At 37.5% G+C, this 24,307-nt stretch overlaps 1 protein-coding gene across 1 annotated transcript in view; it reads left to right on the top strand.

Annotated features, from left to right (window-relative positions):
• Window positions 1-24,307, top strand: part of FTO (FTO alpha-ketoglutarate dependent dioxygenase) — a gene marked incomplete at its 3' end in the record, with an annotated part of 260,739 nt that overhangs the window by 52,158 nt on the left and 184,274 nt on the right. The window contains exons 2-4 of the mRNA XM_080637393.1: window positions 5,155-5,232; window positions 10,211-10,865; window positions 18,988-19,131. Of these exons, the coding sequence (XP_080493519.1) occupies window positions 5,155-5,232; window positions 10,211-10,865; window positions 18,988-19,131 (877 nt within the window). The remainder of the gene's footprint in view (window positions 1-5,154; window positions 5,233-10,210; window positions 10,866-18,987; window positions 19,132-24,307) is intronic.

The following is a 24,307-nucleotide window of genomic DNA, read 5'->3' as shown; positions in this document are numbered from 1 at the left end:
GTACAACATTTAGCAAGGTTTCTTGAGCAGTGCCCAGTGCATGGTGACCTTATAGGGATGGTGCACTTACGATTCTTTCACATACTAGCATCGTGAATGTATATATGTAAAAATTACATTGGTTCTTAAAGTGTAAGAAACATAATACTGGTACCTCAATAAACTGTGACACTGTTAACAATTTTTAAAATGTAAAAATGAGGCTTAAAGAATGCTCTTTTCAGATGACTGATAACTTCAAATAAAGGCATTTTTATTTTTCCTATTTCAGAGTTTATATGTTGGAAGAGCCAATAATAAGCAATGCTTGTGTAACAGAACTTAGACTTACACATCAGCCAGCTGGTATAGCCAGATCTTCAGTTGTTCTCTTTTTTCACTTTTTGGAGGTATTTGTGAGCAACTTGATGTTTTTGACATCTGTGTGACAGCTTCTTGCATAAGAGATGAGCAGCGTGTTATACCACCCAGCTGTGTGTATTAGTCTGTACATCAAGCTGAAGAGCGACACTTAGCCAGATCTGACAATCAAATGTGAACTAGTACTGCCTATACACAGGAGAGCATTTTAATGTTGTGTGCTTTTTGCCAAGAGGCTGGTACTTGACAAAGAAATTGTGAGAATCTCTTTTTCCCACCTCTTTCTTATTTTTTCTTTTTTTCTCCCCCACAGTTGTGAGTCCATGTGAATTTTCTTTTTCCTGCAGTTTAATATAGTTTATCTTACAGAAAACAAAGCCAATTTAATGTTTTCAGTGATTTCTGGTACTAAAATTGCAGCAGGCTTTTTGTAAATAGAAGTGTTACCGGTTTAGATTATGCAGCAAATTACCATGTCATTTTCTGCAGCTTAATCTGAAGTAACGTTATGCTCAGTTTCACCATGACTTCATATCAACCTACCAACAACCTGTTTCCAGAGAAGCCAGGACCTAGAGAAATTCTACTGCCACTTTCTAAAATTTAATGCTGCTCTTCTCAGTCTAGTTAAAAGTCAGTGATCAGCAGTTGTGAGTGTGGAGATGGGTGAGAGCTACTTGATTTTGGTTTAGTTTGACTGATCTGTTAGCTATAAACCTTAAAGTGTCTAGACTCCTTCATGGATTTTAAAGCTCATCATCTTCCTTGATGCTTAAATTTGAATAAATGTAATTCACTGTCACAGAATAAAATATACACTAACCCTCTTCATAGTTCAGCTTGCCTTGTTTGCATGTTTGCTATAAACCAGACGTTGTTACTAAAAGTCATAATTTTTTCTTCCTTTTTTCATTGCCAGAACAGGGAAGACCTGTTTTGACCTGTATATGCAACCCCCCAAAAAATTATAAACAGGGGAATTTACAAAAAGCCCTCTTTCAACAATTAATTCCCTTGTCTATGAAATAATCAATTTGTGGTGACATCTAGGTGATAAAATACATAGTTTTCCCCTATGTACCTTGTTTTTATGAAAACGTAGGTGACACACTTTAACTTATCTTTAACTTATTCTGTGTGTCGTGGTTTAAGCCCAGGCCGTAAATCAGAACCACGAAGTCCACTTCCCCCCCCCACCTTTCTTCTCTCCACTCCTGGAGGGACGGGGAGGAGAATCAAAAGAATGCAGCTCCCACGGGTTGAGATAAGAACAGTTTAATAACTAAGGTATAACACAAATCACTACTGCTACCACTAATAGTAATAATGATAAAGGAAATAACAAGCAAGAGAATACAACCGCTCACCAACCAGTACCTCACCCCCACCCCGCAGTGATCCAGCCCTTCCGGGAACTCTCAGTTCTACATCCTGGGCATGACGTGCTGTGGTATGGAATACCTCTTTGGCTAGTTTGGGTCAGGTGTCCTGTCCCTGCTTCCTCCCGGCCCCTCCTCCTCCCTGGCAGAGCATGAGACTCACAAAATCCTTGGTCAGGGTAAACATTCTGACCAGCAACTGAAAACATCGGCTTTATCAGTATTATTCCCAGGTCGAAAGTCAAAACACAGCACTGCACCAGTAGAAAAAATGACTGCTACTGCTAAACCAGGACAGTATCCACCCCTTATTCCATACCATTCATGTCATGCTCAGATCCCACATTTTCCATATACCCTCACTCTCATCTCAGTGCACTCTTATCTTAGTGCATGGACCAATCCCTATAAAGCTGCTGAGTCCATTCGGTCCATGATGGTGGGCTCCATCTCTTGTAACAGTCTTTCAGAGCAGGAGAGGCCCATTGCAAAGTCCACCCCTCGATCATGAGTCCATCTCTATGTTGCATCTCTGCCCTGATGGCCTGAAGTGTCATGGGCCCATCAGGCTCAAAATAATTCACCCTCCCCTGCAGCAGTCTCTGCAACTTGTCGGGGACTCCACACAGCTGCCTTCCATCTCCGATGCCTCCAAAGCATTGGAGGGGCCCAGTGGATTAGATACTCACCCATACTGTCCCACACACCGTGACACTCATGACTGTCCAGCCTTGGGGAAGACCTCTCGGTCCCCTTGTATTGTCTAAACCCAGACAAGACCCAAACCTGACTCTGCTTAACTCTCGGGATCAGACAAAATGGTCGTGGGTAGAACACATTCTGTGTGTGTGCCAACATGATGATCCCCATCACAATCAGCAGGCAGGTTCCAAGGGTACCCAAAGGCCATTCAAAACCTTCAGAACTCTCAAATGATGCTGCTGTACTTGTCACTGGGGCTGGTGTAGCTGCTGTGCTTGAAGGCTCTCTCACCACCAGCTTCTCTTTTTCCGAGTCCAGATCTTCCTCCTCTGCCTTGCTGGGAAGTGCTGCGGGGTCTCCTGCATCCTCCTGGGGCTCAGCCTCACGGGGCTCGGCAGACGGCTGCTGGGGGATGCTCTCGGCCGCGGCGGGGCTGGGCTCGGCCGTGGGGCTCTGCTCCTCCGCTGCCTCCTCCCGCTGCTCAGCAGCCGCCTCATTCCCCTCCTCGGCAGCCGCCTCCTTCCTGGCCTCCGGCCCCGCTCCCGCCGCCGCTTGGTCCCCGGGGCCGCTCTCCCGGGCTGCTTCGGCCGCCGCCGGCTCCCAGGGCTGCTCCCCCTCAGCTCCCCGCAGCCTCACGAAGACGGACGCGAGGACGAGGGCCAGGACGGTGAAGAGCAGCGGGACGGCCAGGTACAAGCCACTGCCACGTCCATCCCGCCCTGCTGCCAGAGCCCCCCCGTATCGCAAGCCATTACCATAAAGTACAGTGAAACAAGAACCTTAGCCCAAGGCCCACACTTGATAAACACTAACACAGCAAATACCGGCTCCAAGCAAGCTACGACATACAGAAACTGTGACATAAAAAAGAACAACTTTGAGAGCCCATAAATCAGCATTGTGCCTCGATCAGATCTGTTGTTATCTCAACCCTTCCTGCCCCACGTTGGGCGCCAAAAAGAACTGTCGTGGTTTAAGCCCAGGCCGTAAATCAGAACCACGAAGTCCACTTCCCCCCCCCACCTTTCTTCCCTCCGCTCCTGGAGGGACGGGGAGGAGAATCAAAAGAATGCAGCTCCCACGGGTTGAGATAAGAACAGTTTAATAACTAAGGTATAACACAAATCACTACTGCTACCACTAATAGTAATAATGATAAAGGAAATAACAAGCAAGAGAATACAACCACTCACCAACCGGTACCTCACCCCCACCCTGCCATGATCCAGCCCTTCCAGGCCCTCTCCATTCTACATCCTGGGCATGACGTGCTGTGGTATGGAATACCTCTTTGGCTAGTTTGGGTCAGGTGTCCTGTCCCTGCTTCCTCCCGGCTTCTGCTCCTCCCTGGCAGAGCATGAGACTCACAAAGTCCTTGGTCAGGGTAAACATTCTGACCAGCAGCTGAAAACATCGGCTTTATCAGTATTATTCCTAGGTCGAAAGTCAAAACACAGCACTGCACCAGTAGAAAAAATGACTGCTACTGCTAAACCAGGACACTGTGGGGGGTTTTTTTGGTGCTTTTTTTTAATATATATATTGTATCTTTTAAAGGTGGCATTCCATTTCCATCTGGTCTTTTTCTTATAATAGAGAAGTATTGAGTGAGCTGCCACTTCAGTTATTTCTTGCAATTTTGTGTATGTAGTTGAAAATATTGTGATAAAAATAGGAATGTAAATCCTGTTACCTGAAATATTTAAGCATTATGACAGATGTATTTTTGTGATCTTTGAGTTGTATTTTTGTTAGTAAACATTTGTTAACACTGAAGTTTTTAAAGGAATCATCCTTGCAAGCTAAAAGAAAGAAGAAACAAAGGAAATGGTGTATTAATTTTCTAGGCCAATACTTCCACTGCAATAGTTTTTACAATGGTGTTAATCTGTACTTACATCATGTTGAGTTAGGCTGTGGGTACATAAATGTGGATGGATTTGCCATGGGTTGGAATTGATTCCAAAAATCTGATGGCATATTTCAATTCTCTCTTGCACTTTAGCTGCACAATTAATTGTATAATGCATAAAATAGTTTTAATTAATTTTAAATTTAGCAATTTATTTAAATTTTGTTACTAATGAAAACATGGGAAATGCAGTTTGTAGAGATAGGGTTTTTATCTTAGCAATTTCTTAGTGATTGTGTTGACTCAACATCGGAGGAAATACAGTCAGTCTAAACCAGAAGCAAGAAGAGAGTTAAGAGAACAGGGGTCCAGAGAAGACCTACTCTTCACAGTCAGCTAGTTCTTAGTGTACTCCCAACATCAAACGAGATTTGTGGCTATCCACTGGGAATTCTGTTTAATGGAGTATGACCTTTGGACATATTAGATCCACAAATGGAAGAAGAAAATTAAATGAAAAAAGAAATAAGAAATTAGTAGGTATAAATCAGGCATAGTTCTGAAGGACATAAGATTAAGATGGATTTTCATCAGTGTAATAAGGACTCATATTCTAAAAAGAATTTAGGGGAAAAAATGCTCATGTGCTCCGTAACTAGCAAAGCTGAATTACTGCTTTGTAAGTGGAAAAGCTCTGCTGATTTTTTTACATCCATTTGCTTTTATTTAATTTTGAGAATCAAAGGTAATAAGAAAAATAATCGTACATGTTTGTCTCTTTAAAATACTATTTTTATATTTGCTGTTTTTATCTTGGATTCTTATCTAACTTTATGTTTCAATTTTGCCCCTCTAAAACAGAAAAAAAAGCTTCTTGAAGAACTTGGAAAGAAGAGACTTCCATATATGACACCAGTCGATGCTGATTTCCATCAGTTGGTAATGTATTTCTTTTAACTGCATTTGTTCTAAACTAAAATGGCTGTTTGACTGAACAATAAATTTTCTTCAAAAAGAGACTGTGAAATCTGATATGAAAATGGGATTCTCGTGGCTGATAATGTACTTCCAAGTAATGCAAAATAAGACCTCTAGAATTGGGATATTCAAGAATGAAAACTTAGTAAATTTATTTTTAGGATTTCATCCTGAATATCAATGCCTGAGCACCAGGTAACATGTAACAGTCACAGTTTCTTATGCTTTATTAAAATAAAATACACTGCCATTTTTAAGGGTTTATTTGGTGGGTATTCAGAATCATGAAGTCAAGCTCCAGTTTTGCCATGGAATTATAGTTGTGATACTGGAGCAACTTCTCTACTTCCCTCACAATTGTCATTCATTTGAGTTGTAGGATGCTTAGGGAAAGCATGGTGTTCTCAGTGTTCTTACAATGCTGAACATAGTGGGACTAAGCTCTTGATAGGCATCTTTTACAGCTATAGGGATAGTAAAATAAATAAAACAAATCCCAACAACCAAACACATTCTTTTCATGCTTAATCTAATGTTCATGAAGAAGCTTTTCCCCCCTCTTGAGACTTACGTAGCTTACTGTTTTCTCCTTCCTTAGTCCTGTCACATCGCTTCCTGTTTGATCTTTTCTGTCTATTGCTGCCAACAGCTGCTAAGCCCAGCATATTTTTCTGTCTTTGTAAATCCGGTCTCATGGAGCTGACATGACAACAGAAGATGGAGCTAAGGGTGCCCAAGTGGCACCTCATTTACTTAGTAACTCACAAATATAGAAGACAATGGGAACAAGATAAGCAGTGAAATCAGACCGATTCCAGACTTAATCAAGTTTAGATACATTCTTCTTGCATCATACAGAGTTACCCTTGTTTGTGTGCATGCTAGGTATTTTTAAATCTATGTGAGAATCGGAAGCATCACAAGCACCTCTTAAATTCTTATGGTGGTTGTGAAATGTTACTTAAATCACAGCTGTACATATTACAAGTTCCATGGTGCTTAAATGTAGTACAGATGGAGGAGAAGGGTGAGAGCTTGAAGACAACAAGTTGGCAAAATGAAATATCGTGTACAATTTAGTTTTATATTCTGTCTTTCTGGGAGAGACATGCCTTACTCCCTTAAAGATGCACCCCTGACAAAGCAGCATTCTTTGAACACATTAGAAAGGTTAGGTAGGATGCAAGTAAAAAACTACAGTATTCTGTCAGGTGTGGAAATGTACAGTCTGAACACAACAAAGAAGTTCCATCACAAGCAAAACTTCACTTATATCCTCTTTCAAGGTGCTTTGTACAATGCAGGATTTTAGAAATGTGCCCCAAGTCATAGGCTGGAACAGTGTAATGTTTAAAGACACTTAGAAACAAGGAAAAGTCTGTTAGCAAGGCAGTTCACAAATATAGAATCATAGAATGGTTTGGGTTGGGAAGGACTTTAAGATCATCTAGTTCCAACCCCCCTGCCATGGGCAGGGACACCTCTCACTAAATCATGAGGCACTGGAATGGGTTGCCCAAGGAAGTTGTTGAATGTTCCATCCCTGGCGGTGTTCAGGGCCAGGTTGGACAGAGCGTTGAGTGGCATGGTTTAGTGTGAGGTGCCCCTGCCCATGGCAGGGGGGTTGGAACTTCATGATATTAAGGTCTTTTCCAGCCCTAACTATTCTATGATTCTGTGTCACCCAAGACTCCATCCAGCCTGGCCTTGAACACTGCCAGCAATGGAACATTCACAGCTTCCTTGGGCAACCTGTTCCAGTGCCTCACCACCCTCAGAGTAAAGAACTTCTTCCTTATATCTAACTTAAACTTCCCCTGTAAATATATATATGTATATCTAAAATACAAACTTAGAATTTCATGATGTAAGTGGCAGTTTGTTTATCAAGGGCCCCTGTTGCTGATTTCTAACTGTTCTGTCACTTGGATCATTCTGTAGGGTGATTCTCTGCATTGACTAACACCTTTAGAAGTGAAAGCATGTGTATATTTAAAATCATGTTTGTAACATTCGTATGAAGAATTGAGCATCAAATGTGTAAGATACTTGCTTCTTTCAGAGTGAGCAGGGAATTGACCTTTAATACTTGCTGTCAGGGTTACAACGCAGAGTACATGATTACTTCTCCTTCCCCATCCCCCCAAAACACCAAGGTGTCCAGTGTGAACCCAGTGTTCACCCTGTCTTCTGATCCCTTAATGCTTTCCTTATGTAGGACATTGCACAGTGACTGGTCCAAGATTTAAAGACAACCAAACTGTTTTCATATGATGTGTTGGAAATGTGTTTCCACTTCCTGATTTCTTCTGAGGTTATCTGTGTGGGTTTTTTTGGGTGTGTTTGTTTGTTTTTAAGATAGAATCCTAAGTATACTGTGTGAAACTTAATGTTAAAATAGTCCTTAAGCATGTAATCTTATAACACAACCCAAAGGTAACATGTCTCTGACTTGGCTGGCAGCAAAATGTGGAAGACATTAACTCTGCAGTTCAGGAGGGGAATACAATGTTGTTACTTCTGTAGCTTCTTTTCTAGGACATGTTTTCAGTAATTTAGTTACTTTACATCATATTGTTCTTTCCCTCCTTCCATTTGTAATAATTGTTTGGAATTTCGTGTGTGCAGTTCATGTAAGAAATTCGGTATATTAAGTGTTTAAAAAATATTCAGTAGTAATAACTTTTAAAATATACCATAATAACGTATGTAGTGTGGTAATTGGTTAGTCTTGCCTGAGTGTGTCCAATGTACAGAATTATTTTAAGAAATACTGGCATACTGCTATATAACTGTTAGTGCTCTTTCTTTTATACGTATTACTTGCATAATGAAGCATATCATGCAGTGATAATCTTTATATGTCACAGCATGTAATGTTTTGTCATTATTAGGTATGATTGTGAAAGAATACTTGTGATTCCTATCAACCTATATGTACACGTCTGTAACCTATAGCTGTAAATACTTTATATCTGCAGTTACTGATTTCGGTAGTTATTTTTCATAAAGATTTTTTTTGTTGCACTGTTCAAAGGCTGCTAATACAAAGCACTGATTGAAACAAAGGTGCCAGTTCAGGATCTCAAGGAATCGTTTTGGGCTTTTGGAAGCTCAGGGGAATTGTGTTTAACAAGTTTGTATTAATTTCTTTTAAGGAAAGCTGGGATCCAATGTTCTGTGCTGAGGATTGTAGAAGGACCTTTAAACAGATATCTGGGATTTTTTCAAGCTGTGTTATTTGAAGTTACGAATGTAAACACTATTGTCAGTAATTATTATTATCCACAGATACCGTTAAAGGGTTTTTCCTCTGTCTAGTAAGCTAGTTTTTGGAAACCATAAGAATGTGTAAAGAAAGGGAGATAGCTTCACTGTAAAAATTCACAAGAAGTGGAGGCAAGGTTTATAGATAAACTAAGATTTATTATGAGAATCAGTATTTTTAAAATAGACTTCCTGTTATGTTCCCCTCCTTAGCAGAAACAAATGGTCTTATAAAGCTGTCTCTTCAGTGTCATAAGGTAACAGTGTCTTATGATGACAAAGTCTAACTGTTTTCATGTAGTAGAAAATGCACAAACCGACTTACTGCCTGGGTAGTGTTTTCTTTAAAGGCACCTTTTCTGGATTTTAAAATTAATTTCCTGAAAGGCAGGTTCAAATTTGACTTGGAAGTAGATAGCACTAGTGAAGTGGGCTTGAATTGTTCCAGAAGGAGCCCACAGATGGATCATAGGTCACTGTGATACTTTTATGCTGGTGGCTTTTTATTTATTTTTTAAAAGCCCTTTGAACATAAGCTATTACATTAATAAAAGTTTTGCTAGATCAGCTTTGTGCATCCACGAGCTTTTGCCCCATTGCCTAATGCTTTCAAATGTCAGTTTCTTTTATATGTCTATGAATTTTAATGAAATTCATGGCAACTTACTCTATTTAAGAACTTACTCTCTAGCCTTTTGTCCAGTTTGCCAAACAGTCTCAGCAGTAGCTAAAGCAGATTTACAGGCAGCCAATAAAAGGTGTGATTATGTGATACTCACTTCCTTAGAAAACCAGATTAACAAAATAAAATTATCCAAGCCTTCCTGGAGTGGGAAGCAGTATTTTGCACGCAAAGCAAGATACTGCTGATTAGCAGTGTTACACCTTGCTGAGAGTTGTTCCCTGCTCACACTGCTGGACATTGAACTCCAGCTGATGCCAGAGCTCATGTGGTCAGGAGGGGATATGAGGAAAAAGGATATTGCAGGGGAAAATGGGAAAGCAAATAATTTCGGCAATCTTCTTTTATCTAAAAGGGGAACTTTTATGTAAAATGGTAGAGTGAATTATGTAAAATGGTAGAGCGAATTGGCATGCATTGGGGAATGTGGAAGTGGGATCAGTATGTCAAGCACTATTTTGAAGCTAGAGGTGCACCACGGCAGAATGTTGGCTGTGTAAAAAATGTGCATTGTGTTATTTTTGCCCTATAAAATGTTGTTATATAAAACTAATCATTATAGTTTATTGTGTAGCCCTCTAGAATTCTGCATATCAGAATGAGAGAATTCTGCACATGAGAATGAGACAGAATTGTCTTTGTTACTGCTTGGTACTTTTTCGTTTGTATGCTTAAAGACTTTTATTTACAAATTCATAAGGGGATTCTGCCAGAATCCTCAGATTTATTGATTTAGAGATTTGCCTTGGTGATACTCTCTGTTTGTGGGCCAGTTGTATGTATCCATAGTTTGCACAATATACTGGGATATGAAAATAAAGTAACAAATTCCCATTTCTTCACCATAATCTAGACTCATGTTTGTTAACTTGTCAACTGAGCCATGTCTGTTCTTGAATATATGAAATATTTTGGTTCCTGTAAAAAGAATAATTCTTTTGCTGGATTTCTTGATTTTTTTTAATATTTTTTTTTTATTTTCTCCTTTAGTGGAAGTCCAAATATTCCAAGCTGATTTTCAGAAAATCTGACACAGTGCCTGAAGAACTCCATCAGATGGTACAAGAAGGATTTCTGACCTTGCGAGAACATGATTGTTTCTTTCAAGATCTTGTAAGGATCAAAGGAAAAGATTTTGTTACTCCAGTGTCTCGTATATTAATTGGAAACCCAGGATGCACATACAAGTACTTGAACACAAGATTATTTACAGTTCCTTGGCCTACTGAGGGTTATGATATAAAATATTGCAGTCCTCAAATACGTGATGCTTGTAAAGCATTAATCAGACTTAATGACTACTTGCATGTTGAAGCAGTCAAGTCATTGCAAAATTTTGTTGAGACCAAAGAAATTAACGATACTACTGTAATAGATAGGGAGCAAAATTTTGCTACTTCTCTTACAGAGAAAGGGTCTGTTTCAAAAGATCAAAGCAGTTGTTACGTGCGACCGGATAACTATATGAGTCTAAAGAACAGAACATCTTATAATGTGACTTTATTGAATTATATGGATCCACTACAAATGCTGTACTTGAAACAAGAACCTTATTTTGGAATGGGGGACATGGCAGTGAGCTGGCATCATGACGAGAATCTAGTTGAAAGGTCGACAGTTGCAGTGTACAGTTACAGCTGTGAAGGTGAGTGATGGGAGATGGGACTTAACTAGGGATATAAATATCCCAAATCCCTGAAGCTCTTTTATGCTTCCTTGGGTGTACGTCCATAAGCACACCCGTGTGCTAGTCTATATTTGTCAAATGCTTCTGCATACATTGTGGTACTTTTTGTACTTAAGCCTTATCTTTATTTTACTAAAGCTTCTACAATATATACCTGTTTTTACTGCAGCTGGCATGTCAGGTGTTCTCTAAGTAGATTTAAAGATTGGTATGATTAATTTCCTGATGAAGAGCCAGGAAATACCTATTTCATTTCATGTGCATATTTTTTATCTTGCAAAATGTTTCGTTGTAATTGAGATCACCAACTTTCTTTTTTATCATATGCAGACTTGCTTCTCTTTATGCTGATTTTACTGCTCTTCTTTCTTTGGAAAGATAATTTTAGGTGGGTTTTGTGTAAAAGCATTACTGTATTTACTTGGAAGTATATGCATTTTGCCTGAGCATGCTGTAGTGCTAAAACGTGTTCCACAAAAGAGTTGCCAACATTTCTGTAGCTGGGAAGGGTAGAAGTTTTTCCATTAAAAGCCCTGTTGTCTGACAGGCTTTGCATATTCGTAGTTATTTAAAAAAAACCCCAAAACATTTAAGTTCAGTATTGGTGGGAGGGGAGGAAGTATGCTTGAAGAGTCCTTAAATATTTACTTTTTGGTTTAAAATACCTTTCCCATTTTTATCTTTATTTAAGAGCAGACAGGAGTTTTCCTAACTGTGTTTGAACAAAGACTTGAATTTATTTTTTTTTAATGGCTTCCAGTTTTGCAAACATAAGATTAGAATTTAGACACTTGGTTTAGGTTTGCAAATGTTCCTTGAATTTGCAAATGCTCCATTACATTTCATAATTCACAACTGATTTTTGGTCATTCCAAAAATCCTTTGATGTTTTCCTCAGACCATGAGAAGAATTCACACAGACTTCAGTAGGTTTTGACTAAAGATCATGAGGTGAAAATAATAGCTTAAACTTTCATGTGTGTTCTCTTGTTTGTTTTGTTACTAGTTTTGAATATTAAGGTTCAGCTGAAATCATCATGTTTAAATTTTCGTGGACATAAAGCATCGGCTGGCTTAGCAAGCTGAATAGGAGAGATTCCCTGACCCATAGAAGTGTCACTTTGTTAATGAACTTTTTTCTGTTCTATTTGCCAAAGACATTGATGTTCTGTGTTCAGTAAATGTTTGGGTTTTTTTTCAGCAGTAGTGTAGATAAATATTTTTAGGAACATTCTAAGTTAAAGAAAGATAAACATGAAGTAATAATAGTGTGTGTAAGGATTTATTGTAATATGCTTAAAAAATTTTTAACACAGAACTTGATCATGGAGGGGAAGAGTCCCTTTTCAGTTTAGAGAGCTCTAAATTAAAAAAAGAGCTACGATATTTATTCTTAACTGATTGCTTGACTTTGTTTCTTCTTCAGCAAGTTAGGTAAAAATTATGCTGTTTTAAATCCATTGCAAATTCTATGCAAGATTTGATTGATGAAGGTAGAAAAAGTATTTGATGTATTCAGGCCAAAAATTGTTTGGATATATGTATGTAATTAATGTTTTTGCCACATACAAGATTTTTCATAATACACTTAAAAGTTTATAATATTGTTAAATTCTAAAGTATTTAAAAATAGACATGAAAACTGGAAAAAAACCTAACAGCTTTCCAGGGAATAGATTGCTAATTCTAACATTTACATAAATAAAGAAAAAAAACCTACTTCAGGGTTTTTTTTGTATTTTTACAATTATTCCAAAAGTTTTTGATCAAATTGAAATTTGGGAGGAATCTCTTGGCAGCAAGTGGTGACATTAAAACCTCAGTGTAGCTGGAGATAGTGTAAAAGACAGTTTTGGGGGAAGAAAATGAAGTTGGATCTAAATCTGAACAAGACTGAATTCCACTTTCAAGCTCTGGAGCATGGCTTAAGTTGGTTTCATGAACTTTAGAGGGGGTTTAAGGTGCCTGATGTGGCTTCTGAGTATCATGAGGACATGTCCTGAAGCTTACCTTTATATTGAAACAGCTCACTCACATCTGTCTGTGTTCAGGTTGTGGTTACCATTGTATATTCCTAACGTGAAGCCATATTTATAGTTTGCCTACTTACTCATGAATGGGAGGAAATAGAACTTGTTTTATAGTTTGAGTATGGCATTGTAATTAGTGACAGTAAATACTTGTGTGTGTTGAAGTATTCTACCCAGCACATCCAAGAGGAGTAATTAGTCTACTCAATTTTTAGAGAAAGAAATAATTGTCTTTTTGCTATTCTGATTTCCTTTATATAGCTTTCAAATGCTGATGGTTATAAACTTACAAGATTCTTCCTTCCAGTTCTCCTCAATATGTTGGTGGTTTCTGCACTTCACAAAGACTGTCAATATTTACTGTATCTCTTACTAAGCTCTCCGTAACTGTGGAGCATGAAGAGGCTCCACATCATTTCGAAGATTTTTTTTTTTTTTTACATTGTTGTAGAATCCTATCTTGACTCCTCATTTTCCATAAATATATTTGCTTTTTACAGTAGTGTCTTTTATTAGTACTTCATTAATTTGTTTAGTATTGAGTTTGTGTTGAATTATCACTGTAGTGTATAAAGACTATCACAGAATCATTATAGAATACATTATAAGAAGAGTAGAGGTGATCAGAAATGTTTTTCATTGAACAGTTTTTCCTCAGAAGATGTCAGTTAGATGCATCAGTAATTTTCGCTGAGAAGACATTGATTCTGTGGGAAATTTAAGCATAAGTTAAACATGTTAATTTTTCTTAAAACAAGCTTGATTCTCTTTTCTGCTAGGTCTTGTGCATTTTTTTTTGTCAGCTCTCTCTTCCTCAAGCTCTCACTGGTGTCTGTGGTGCTCCAAATGTAGGATTTGTGGCAGTCCTTGAGCATGGGCCAGCTGGGGTTTCCCAAGCTTCATGGCCAGTACTGAGCTATCCTGCCACAAACCCAATCCCCAGGGTTTCAGAATTTGAACAGAAGGAGCCCTTGGAGTCACGCAGTATTACTGCACTATGACAGCTGTTTATCAGACTGTGTAGAGATGCACAACTTTAATTTGCATTTTATATCATTATTTGTTTGATACCTACTTATGTGATTAAACAGTATTAAAACAGATACTACTGTAATTGAAACAACTGTATTTACTTGTTTGCTTGTTCGGTGTCTGATGCCATAATTAAAGTATAATATTTGAAACTTTGATTGGTATTAATTGGAGTAGAGGCAGTTTTTAATATGCCAGAAAAGAAATACGAGAGCCAACAGGAAGCTATTTGAACAAGCTGATAGCTTCATTAGTATCACTGTTTATTTTCTTGTTTCCAGTCACACAGTGTTTCAAAGCAACTTCAAATGAGGTACTTATTCTAACAACAAAATCAGATACGTGTTTTGCTTAATGCTCATCTGACTAGTATTTGCTTTTATTTACATGAAAATAAAATGTATTACATTCCAGCAGGTTAAAAGTAGATTGTCAGTTATAAGAATAGGCCCACAAAAAGGTGGGGAAATTTCGTTTTTATGTATATACGGCATGAAGGTACATGAGTGGTAGTCATGGTGCATATGCAGAACTGATAAATTACACAATGTGTGTTCAGTCAGACTGCTATTAACACTCTTCAGAATTAATTTACTGTGGAACAGGAATTCCAAATTTTGACCAGTTTAGGATTTTTAATAATGAATTAGGTTACAGATATCCTATCACATGAGAGCAGGAAGGTAAAAACTTGTTCAGGCTTTTAATACAGTAAGCTAGCAACCCATTTTTATTTCCTGCTCTATTTATAAAAAGTGAATTGCAATCCAAATACTGGTGAAATAAAGACATTCTCAAAAATTATATTTAATCCATGAAAATTTCCTAATAAACAGTTTTCCTTCAGGTCTTCGTAAGTTTTGTAGGCAGTTTTATTGCTTAGCAGAGCAGTAGTTCTAAAGATGTTATTCGAAGTAGAGACTTGTTTCAGTTACCAACTTAAAGAAGATGGAAAATAATATAGTCACAGGAAATGTCCATCTTTCTCTAACCTGGATTTCCCACAAACTGTGTTTGGGGTTGGAGAAGTACTTTTCTTTAGATGCTTTGCAGTAGTCTGTCTTCTCACTGTAAGGCCTACTTGCTGTATGAATCCCTTAAAGTACTAACCAACTGTCTCTGTTGATTGACCAATTTTGTTACAGTAATGACTGACCTTGGAGGAGTTTTAATGCTTCTTAGTATATAAAATGCTGGTTGTATTTTTTCACACTGATGTTAGAAGCAATATCCTAGCACTAAACTGCATGACAGGTATTTAATTTCTGCTGTAATTGTGAATAATGGAGATTCATGTATGTTTTCTCAGTATGTTCAAAAAAAACCCTGAAACTACAGAAGTTGTTCAGAATTGAAGTCAAACTAAATTTGTATTTGACCAATAATTCTCTTTATATACTGTCTAATGGATAAAAGTCATGGAGTAGATGTTTACATCGGATAAGAACAACTACAGTAAATTGTGTTTACTGTCAGTAATGTCAGTAGAAGTATTTCTTGATGAAAGAGTAGAAGTGATATGTAGAAAAATATATATTATTTCTTAAGAAATTAATATATGAGTGAAATTGTCACATTTGTAACTTGTAGATTCCGGCTAGTTGGAATAATTCTGAGAGAATCACAAATTTTTAATTAAGTGATTACTTTTATAATAACCAAATCTCTGTTCACTAAAAGGAAATTATCATTTGAATTATCTGTTGTGGGTTGTTTTTTTTACCCATCTCTCACTGATATGATCAAATAAAGCCTCTCCTTCATGTGTGAAGGGATGACAAAATAGCCATTGTTCTTATTTTAGTGCTTCTGTTCTTGATGTATTTGTACACAATATTCCAAATAAGCATTGACAAGAATGATGTTGACAAATTCTTGTTGTGAATGTCAGTAGCAAGCAAAAGTTAATGATAATGCAGTTTAATCAGCTTGTTAATCTATGGCTTTTTAGTAATAAGGCAGAAGAAATAACTCTGGGTAGGTATTCATTCAGGTGCTGAAATACAAAGCTTACTTTGCTTTTTTCACTTCTTACATAGAATGTATATAAATTGCTATGGAAGGCAGTAATAATGTATATATTTGTGTATTTCAGCAATCACTGAACACGTGTCCAAATTCTAAATTGTGAAAAAAGCAATCTGTAAAAAAAAAATAAAAAAAAATTCTTGTTTCTATGTAGTAATAGTCAGTTAGGTTTAATGACAAGTTTATAGTCCTTGTTTTTAGCAGTGTATTGGCAGTGATTCTGTCATCTTAAGAAATCATGTTTGATTTAAGGTTACATTTAGGATACAGTTTGGCTTTACAATTTTACTTGAATAGAGAACGTTGAGGTTCCAGAGTTTCAAAAACTTTTTGAAGACATTAGTGCCAAATAGCAAAGAAACCTTTCAAAGCTACTTTTACTTTCTATGCTGTGCAACAATAATCAAACTAGATCCAGAAAAATAAATTTCACGTCGTTCTGAACCTAACCATGACCCAAACCTGATAAGATCAGGTCTTAGAGCTGGAACATCTGAAATTTGAGCTGTCTAGTTGGCAGTAAAATGTTGTGGCCAATTTTCTGCAGCTTTATTCTCTTTCATGGTTCTACCTTAATTACAGGTTTGATGAGGTATTGCTGTTATGATGTGGTAACCTTGTTACCTGGTTGTACCATTCCATTTGGGATGCAAGCACCACATTCTGTAAATCCTTAATGAATAGAATTCACATTTGTAGATAGTTTTATTATATTTTCATTAAATAAGGCTGCATTTGACCTTTTCTGTATGGTCTACTCCAAGGTAAATACATGCTGTTAAGGTGCTGTGTACGTGCAAGTGCCACATGATTTAAATACCTAAGATTTAGATGCATCCAAATGTTTTCACTTACATGGGAACTGTAATTATATCGGTCAATAGACAGCATTCAGTCATGCTTGAGGTGTCACATAGAGAATTTAATAGCAATTTAGTTTTATGTAAAAGTTTGTCAGTGCTACCTAGAGATATACCACAAATGTTAAGTTGTCTTTTTTTCTTTTCCCCCCATTGCTCCCACTTTCAGAACAGTTTGCATGTGAAAACTAGTAATAGCTTGCTTCCATTTGTTACCAAAATAACATGTTAGGAGCAGTCAGATTCAATTGCTGCTGATAATTATAAGGTGCAATAACTGAGAATATAGAGAAAAGGAGACTGTGAGCTACATTTGAACTCTGTACTTAAGCAATAAAAAATTTATCAAACTGCAAAAAATAAGTCATTTTAACGAGCACATTCCAAAGGTGCTGGATTTATGAGGAGACCCCAGGAAACTTTGATTGAAATTGCTGTCTCTGATTGTAGTTCTATATTTTATTGGTGCCATATTGTGAACAGTGCTGCTGCCAAAGTGAATGGGAAAGAAGCATAACAGAGAGAGCTAACCCAGAAAGGTTACCTCTTTTTATAATATCCATGATGTATTGCATTAAAAATGCCTTGAAAGACATCCTATTTGCAGTTTTCAGAAAACATTTTTCTTAAATTAAGTTACGATTTATCTGAACAGGGCAGAAAATGTGAAAGCCCCTTGAAGACTTTAGTATTGATTTTTCTCAGTATTTGCTAGCTCTTGTTTTCTCGTTTGTGTGCTCCTTGATAGAAAGGCCTAGAGCTGCTCCTGAGCCAAGTTTTCAGCTAGAAAGCTACAGCAGTGAAGGGAGGGAATATGGGGCCTGAATTTACAGTAGGAGTTTTAACTAAGAACTTCAGATTGGCTTTTTGAAAGGTTTTGGCTCTGCTTTCTGAATTTAGGCAATATTTAATTGACATAGAAAATCAAGACAATTTATTAATTATTAAAGGCTACTCCCAACTAAAAAGACATTGCAGTAACCATGTGAGATGAATGACTTGAATATTTTGAAACAGTGAGCTCAAGGTCACTTTTTATGTCTGCATCTTACAAGAGATATGAATCTTCAGTGGTTTTATTCTAGAATTAAATGAAGACACTTGTTTTAAAAGTTATTACATGAAAGCACATTTGAAGTGGACACACAGAGGTACTAACATAGACGCAATAATTAGGCATGCTGCATAGTTGATGATTTCTAGCTGCTCACTGCCATTCTGTTCCAACTGCTTATTAAAACTTCATCCTCCCTCTGTCAAAATGCTCTGTTACTTTACCCATAAAACTGTTATACCATAGCTCCCCAATACCTTGTTATAAATGCTGACTATATCTTTCAATTTATACTGCAGTGAAGTAAGCTTATGAAAATAGTTCTGAGGGATTAAGCTCTAAATACTATTTCTGTGCAGTGGATTATTTTTTCCCCAAGCTCAACGCATTCATGTTGCTTAATGATAAGAAAAATGTTTTGACAAATGTACTGAAGCTTCGCTGGCTCTTGTACATGTTATCTAGCATGTTTGACTAATAATTTTGAGAGAAGAATGACAGATATGATTCCAAGATTTGCTCAACTTTGTTGGTCTGGATTGTATTTGTGCCTCGGTTTATGATTTGGTGAAATTGCAAGTGCGTAAACAAATGAAATTGTTCATAAAATGCTCTGGCAGTTTATGACTTGAAATTCTTTCAGAAGTTATCTTTTCATATCAGTGTTGCTGCATTTTTTCTTCTTTTCATCTATGCTTACAGTTTTAGTAATGTAAGAACAAAAATAAAAAATTATTAAACGTACCTCCTATTACATGTACTTGAGAATTTCATAAAACCTTGAGTCCATTGCAAAATTTGCCTTGATTTGCTTTTACTTTGTAGTTAACATGAAGTTTTCATCTTAATAAAGTTGGTTGCAAAAAACCTAGATCTCACATGGCTTTTTTTTTTTTTTTAACTTATTATATACTTTTGAATTTGGAGGTTGTGACTGTATCAAGTGTAGATTATAGAAAGTTTAAGCCTCTTAAGATTGTACCAGTGTGGGATATCTTTGTCTGTATTAGACCAGATTTTTTATGTTATGATTCTCACCTTGGCTTTGTGGTGTTTTTCTCTCTCTCTCTTTAAAGGTTCAGCTGTGGCAGAAAGTGGTGAACAAATACTGAAGGGAAGAGACTCAGCTGTTTGGCACGTAGGCTTGAAGGTAGCGTGGGACATAGAGACACCTGGATTAGCAATGCCACTTCACCAAGGAGACTGCTACTTGATGCTTGGTAATTCTCAAGAGCTGGAGGTGAACTCTGTTGAAAATAGAGAAAATTACACTTATTTTAATATAAATTATCCTATCTTCCTTTCAGTTAGGACTTTTCTTATTTAGAAAGACTTGAGAACCAGCTAAAGTGTATAATAAATTCCTCCTACACTGCCCACTTCCGATGTATTTGAGGGAACTGGTTTATCCTGTTTCTTCCACTTCACAGCTAAGAAAGGGAGATACTCTTTTGGAGCCTTTTCTGTTCTTTGTGCAATTAGAATTGCTAGTCTGTGTCAAGCTTCAGCCATAAGTGGAATTCCCTCAGATCTTGTGAGAAGTTGAGCTGTGTATGTTCCAACCTTCTATTTGTAGATGCCAGTTCCCTTTTTTATTCTTAATGTCATTTTCATGAGTAACTGGGAGCATTTGTGTCTGTTACGTTCAACAAAAAAAGAAAGATCTTGTTCTCGAGTTGGCTTATAGAGTGGCTGTGTATTATGGAAGCTGTGAATGTAGCAGTCTTAAAGTTTCCTGGTACTATGGTTCTTCAAGTTTCAACCGTTATGCCAGTCTGTGGATTTTAGACATGACACTTCTCTCCTTCTGCTAGACATTTCCATGTGTATATTCAAACATACTGTTTTCCAATAGGGAGATTATACCAAGTTCATAATGAACAGAGCTGTCATACTCCTAAGTGTATCTCAATGTCTGAAGCGTAGAGGGTTAAAAAAAGAAAATTAAATTAAGTTCATATACTTGAGCAGCTGAGCTCACACACTGAGCTTTTCCCATTGAAAGAATAGAAGCAAGAACTGAAGCAAAAACAACTCTTGACACAGAATCTGTTCCTTCCTGTGGCTTGTATTTCACTTGAATATCATTTTTGTTTAAACTAACTTAGTTACAAATCACACAACTCAGAACATGAGAAATGCATCTGACAATATCCTATTTGCCTGTTTAGTGACTTGGCTCTACAGACATCATCTCAAAGACTGAGAGCACTTGCGCTGTTCCCTTTTTGTTTTGTGACTTGGAAGGAATACTCCTTGGAATGTCCCTAGGATGACCTGTCACACTGCCAGCTTACGGGGCTGAACAGTCTTTTCATTTTTACCTTTCACTTTCATCTTCCAACAACTATAAAAACCAGTTTACTTACTGCAAGCAATACATTTGTGGGCAATCTGAAAAAACATATTATAAAATCATAGAATAGTTAGGGTTGGAAAGGACCTTGAGATCATCTAGTTCCAACTCCCCTGCCATGGGCAGGGACATCTCACACTAAACCATGCCACCCAAGACTCTGTCCAACCTGGCCTTGAACACAGCCAGGGATGGAGCATTCACAACTTCCTTGGGCAACCCATTCCAGTGCCTCACCACGCTTAGTAAAGAATTTCCTTATATCCAATCTAAACTTCCCCTGTTTAAGTTTGAACCCATTACCCCTTGTCCTATCAATACAGTCCCTAATGAAGAGTCCCTCCCCAGCATCCTTGTAGGCCCCCTTCAGATACTGGAAGGCTGCTATGAGGTCTCCATGCAGCCTTCTCTTCTCCAGGCTGAATATCCCCAACTTTCTCAGCCTGTCTTCATACGGGAGGTGCTCCAGTCCCCTGATCATCCTCATGGCCTCCTCTGGACTTGTTCCAACAGTTCCATGTCCTTTTTATGTTGAGGACACCAGAACTGCACACAATACTCCAAGTGAAGTCTCACGAGAGCAGAGTAGAGGGGGTGGGATCACCTCCTTCGACCTGCTGGTCACGCTCCTTTTGATGCAGCCCAGGATACGGTTGGCTTTGTGGGCTGTGAGCGCACACTGAAGCTGGCTCATGTTCATTTTCTCATTGATCAACACTCCCAAGTCCTTCTCTGCAGGGCTGCTCTGAATCTCTTCTCTGTCCAAGCTGTGGCCATGCCTGGGATTGCTCCAACCCAGATGTAGGACCTTGCACTTGGCTTGGTTCCCTCCAGCGTATCAATTGAACCACACAGCATGGTGTCATCGGCAAACTTGCTGAGGGTGCACTCAATCCCACTGTCCATGTCACCGACAAAGATGTTGAACAAGACCGGTCCCAACAGCGATCCCTGAGGAACACCACTCGTTACCGGTCTCCAGCCGGACATCGAGCCATTGACCACAGCTCTTTGCGTACGGGCATCCATCCAGTTCTTTATCCACTGAGTGGTTCACCCATCAAATTGGTGTCTCTCCAATTTAGAGACAAGGATGTCGTGTGGGACAGTGTCACACGCTTTGCACAAGTCCAGGTAGATGACGTCAACTGCTCTACCCCTGTCCAGTTCTGTAGCCCCAAATATACCATTCTTTGTTCTTAGTTACCTCATCAGATCCTTTGCGCTGTCATCAATGAAGTGTGTTGTGTAAAAGAACTACACTGTGCTTTAAGTTGTGTTCAGACATGAACAGATCGACTGTTAAGATGTGAGATCCTTTGGCAGAGTGGCGTAGATGTGCCTCTCTTCTGTACTTGTGAGGCTATTGCGTAGTAGCAGCATGGAGGGAAACAAAGGTATTATATGAAAGTGAAGTTTAAGTGGCAGCTAAACGTTCCTAGAAAGGGAACTATTAATCCATTTTTGTGCAAAAGCAATTCAGGCATCAAGTAAACTTAACTAATCCTTCCTGACTGGAAGGTTTGTGCTTACAGAGTTTTCTGGGCAACAGATTGAGAAGGCAGTTAATAAAAGAAGGGATCTAGCTTCAGTATTTTTATCGCAAGATAACTGTGGTTGGTTTGTTACCAAATTATAAGACCATTTTTTTATTCCCCAATGGAATTTTTATACAGTAACTAAAATAATAGTATTGAGGTGCTATATGAAGGGTAGGTCAGAAAGTTTATTTAATACATAACATCATGATCATGTTTAGATGGAAACAGAATATATTAAACATTCTTTTGAAGATGATGTGTAAATCACTTTCTTATTACTACTTTGTGGAGAGCTACAGATTTGAGCTCTGTAGACCAGGTGTTTGATAATGTCTTCTGCATTTCCATGGCCTTTGTATTTTTTTTTCCTCAATTATAAAAAAAAAAAATATTTTATACAGTCTGAAAAAGTATTCTCAAACTGTCTGTTTTATTGTTTCTGTCTACAGGAGAACTGCCTTATCATATTCACTTGAAGTGAAAGACGATATAAGTGGACGTAAACAGTTTTAGTGGTGTTCTTACTGTTCAGATTTTTTTTTTAAATTACTTTTAAAAGTAAGCATCTTGAGGATGCCATCTAAAAGATAAAATATGAAAAATGTTTAAAAAGTAATGTGACAATAAAGAAACCCATTTCAGATTCATTTATTTTGTGCATTTAGACATCATATGTTCCAGAACCTCACTTAAGTCTTCTTGCTGCCATTATTTTAAAAGCGGTGTCAGCAGCATGCAAGGCATCTAGAAAATATAATATTAAGAGTACTGCAGCTAGTAGTAGCTGTCAATGTACAGGGACTGAGTGGTAGGACTAATAAGATTGGTTTTGTACTTCTGGCTCAGCCAACTTAGCAAAAACCTTAGCAACTCTGTAGGTCTAATCTTGATGTAATGTAATTTCTACTTTCTACTGATGTAAAATACTAAAATGTCTATTTCATTATGTTGCTTATAATTAAAGAGTCAGGTCTTGCCAATTCCTGTACTTATAATACCCCAACTATCTCCTGATATTGTACATGCAAATCTTAGATAAGAAAATGTGGTAACTTGATATTTCTAATAGTAACGTGCAATTACAGTAACTTGTAAATGCTGATCAATGGGTATATCAAAGTAACAAAGAGATTGGGGGTGGGTTTTAGCATTTCTAGTAGACATTTAGCAATCTTCCTCTCTTCATTGACACTGTAAAATGTTTTTTGTTATTCTGGGTAGAAATTTAGTAAAATGCAGTCTTAAAATATAAACTTACACCTGTATTCTCAGCAGTCTTCTTCAGATGAAATCGTAAGTCATAATTTAAATATCTTATTACTAAATACGAGGTGATCAAATCCATTCTTAAGTATGTTATTACAATAATATAAATATATTTTGTATAAACAGAACTAAACAAAATTGAAAATTAAAAAACTTTCAGTAAGACAGATATTTATGGGATTTTTTTAAGGCTTACTTTTCCTAATATGAAGGAAAAAAAATCTGGTGAATGACTGCAAATCTGCTGCCTAAAAACTCAAATCTGAACTTTATATCACTCAAGAAACGGAAACACGTTAGCTCAATTTAGAATAATATATTGGTCTGGGGAGGAAGTGCATACTGAACCCTGCTGTCTCAAGTACACAGTCAAGGGGTGTCTAATATGAAACGTGTTGGGTGCATGCAATAAATCCAAAACGCATGGAGGTGAGCAAAAGGCCCCATCTGCTCTGTCCTAGAGCATGCTTAACTAGGGTTGTCATGGTCTCACTATTAAATTGGAATCTTTCCCCTAATCTTTGAGTTAGACATGACCAGGTTTGCAAGCAGATTTACAATTTTCACTAATTTTCCTACTGTGACTTCAAAACATACTTAACAAAAATACATTCTGGGCTTTTTCAAAGGGAGATTTATTTTTCTGCAGCTGTTTCCCATAGATCAAGCTTTTGCTTGAAGGCTAGACTTTTAAAACAGCGTGAAGATGAACTTGGAATCTTTTACTGCTCCCTACCCCCAGCAAATTATAGTTCAAGAAGCATCAGAAAATTATTTTCTTAACCAACCAGGAGTAGGGTGCACACATTGCAGAAGTTGGCTTGTGGTTAAAGATAAGTATTTTATGGAAACACTTCCACATGTATATAGTGGCTCATTAAACTATTTCTAGATATTTAATGTGCTTCTATTTCCACAAATTAACTTGAACCCTCTTTGCTCTCTAGCATCTTGAATGTGTTGGAGTTTTTTAACCTTTTTTATTTTCCCTTCCTGAGTCCACATTTAATCCAAATGCTGCATTCCTTGATTACTAAGACTTCAAACCCCAGGAACGTATTTGTTGTTACCAAACTTTGATCATGAAGTTGAGCAAATCCCAGATTTTTTTTTTTTTTTTTTTTAGCTCAGCCTTTTAGTTCTTTCTGTGTTTTGTTTGTGCACACTTTCCTTGTTTAAAAATTAAAACCGTTTTTTTTCTAATTAGGACAGATCATTCCTCTAGCTTTCTGT

This window comes from Psittacula echo (genome assembly GCF_963264785.1).
Source record: "Psittacula echo genome assembly, chromosome: Z".
Classification (NCBI taxonomy): Eukaryota; Metazoa; Chordata; class Aves; order Psittaciformes; family Psittacidae; genus Psittacula; species Psittacula echo.
This window is presented reverse-complemented; position numbering and strand designations above follow the sequence as displayed.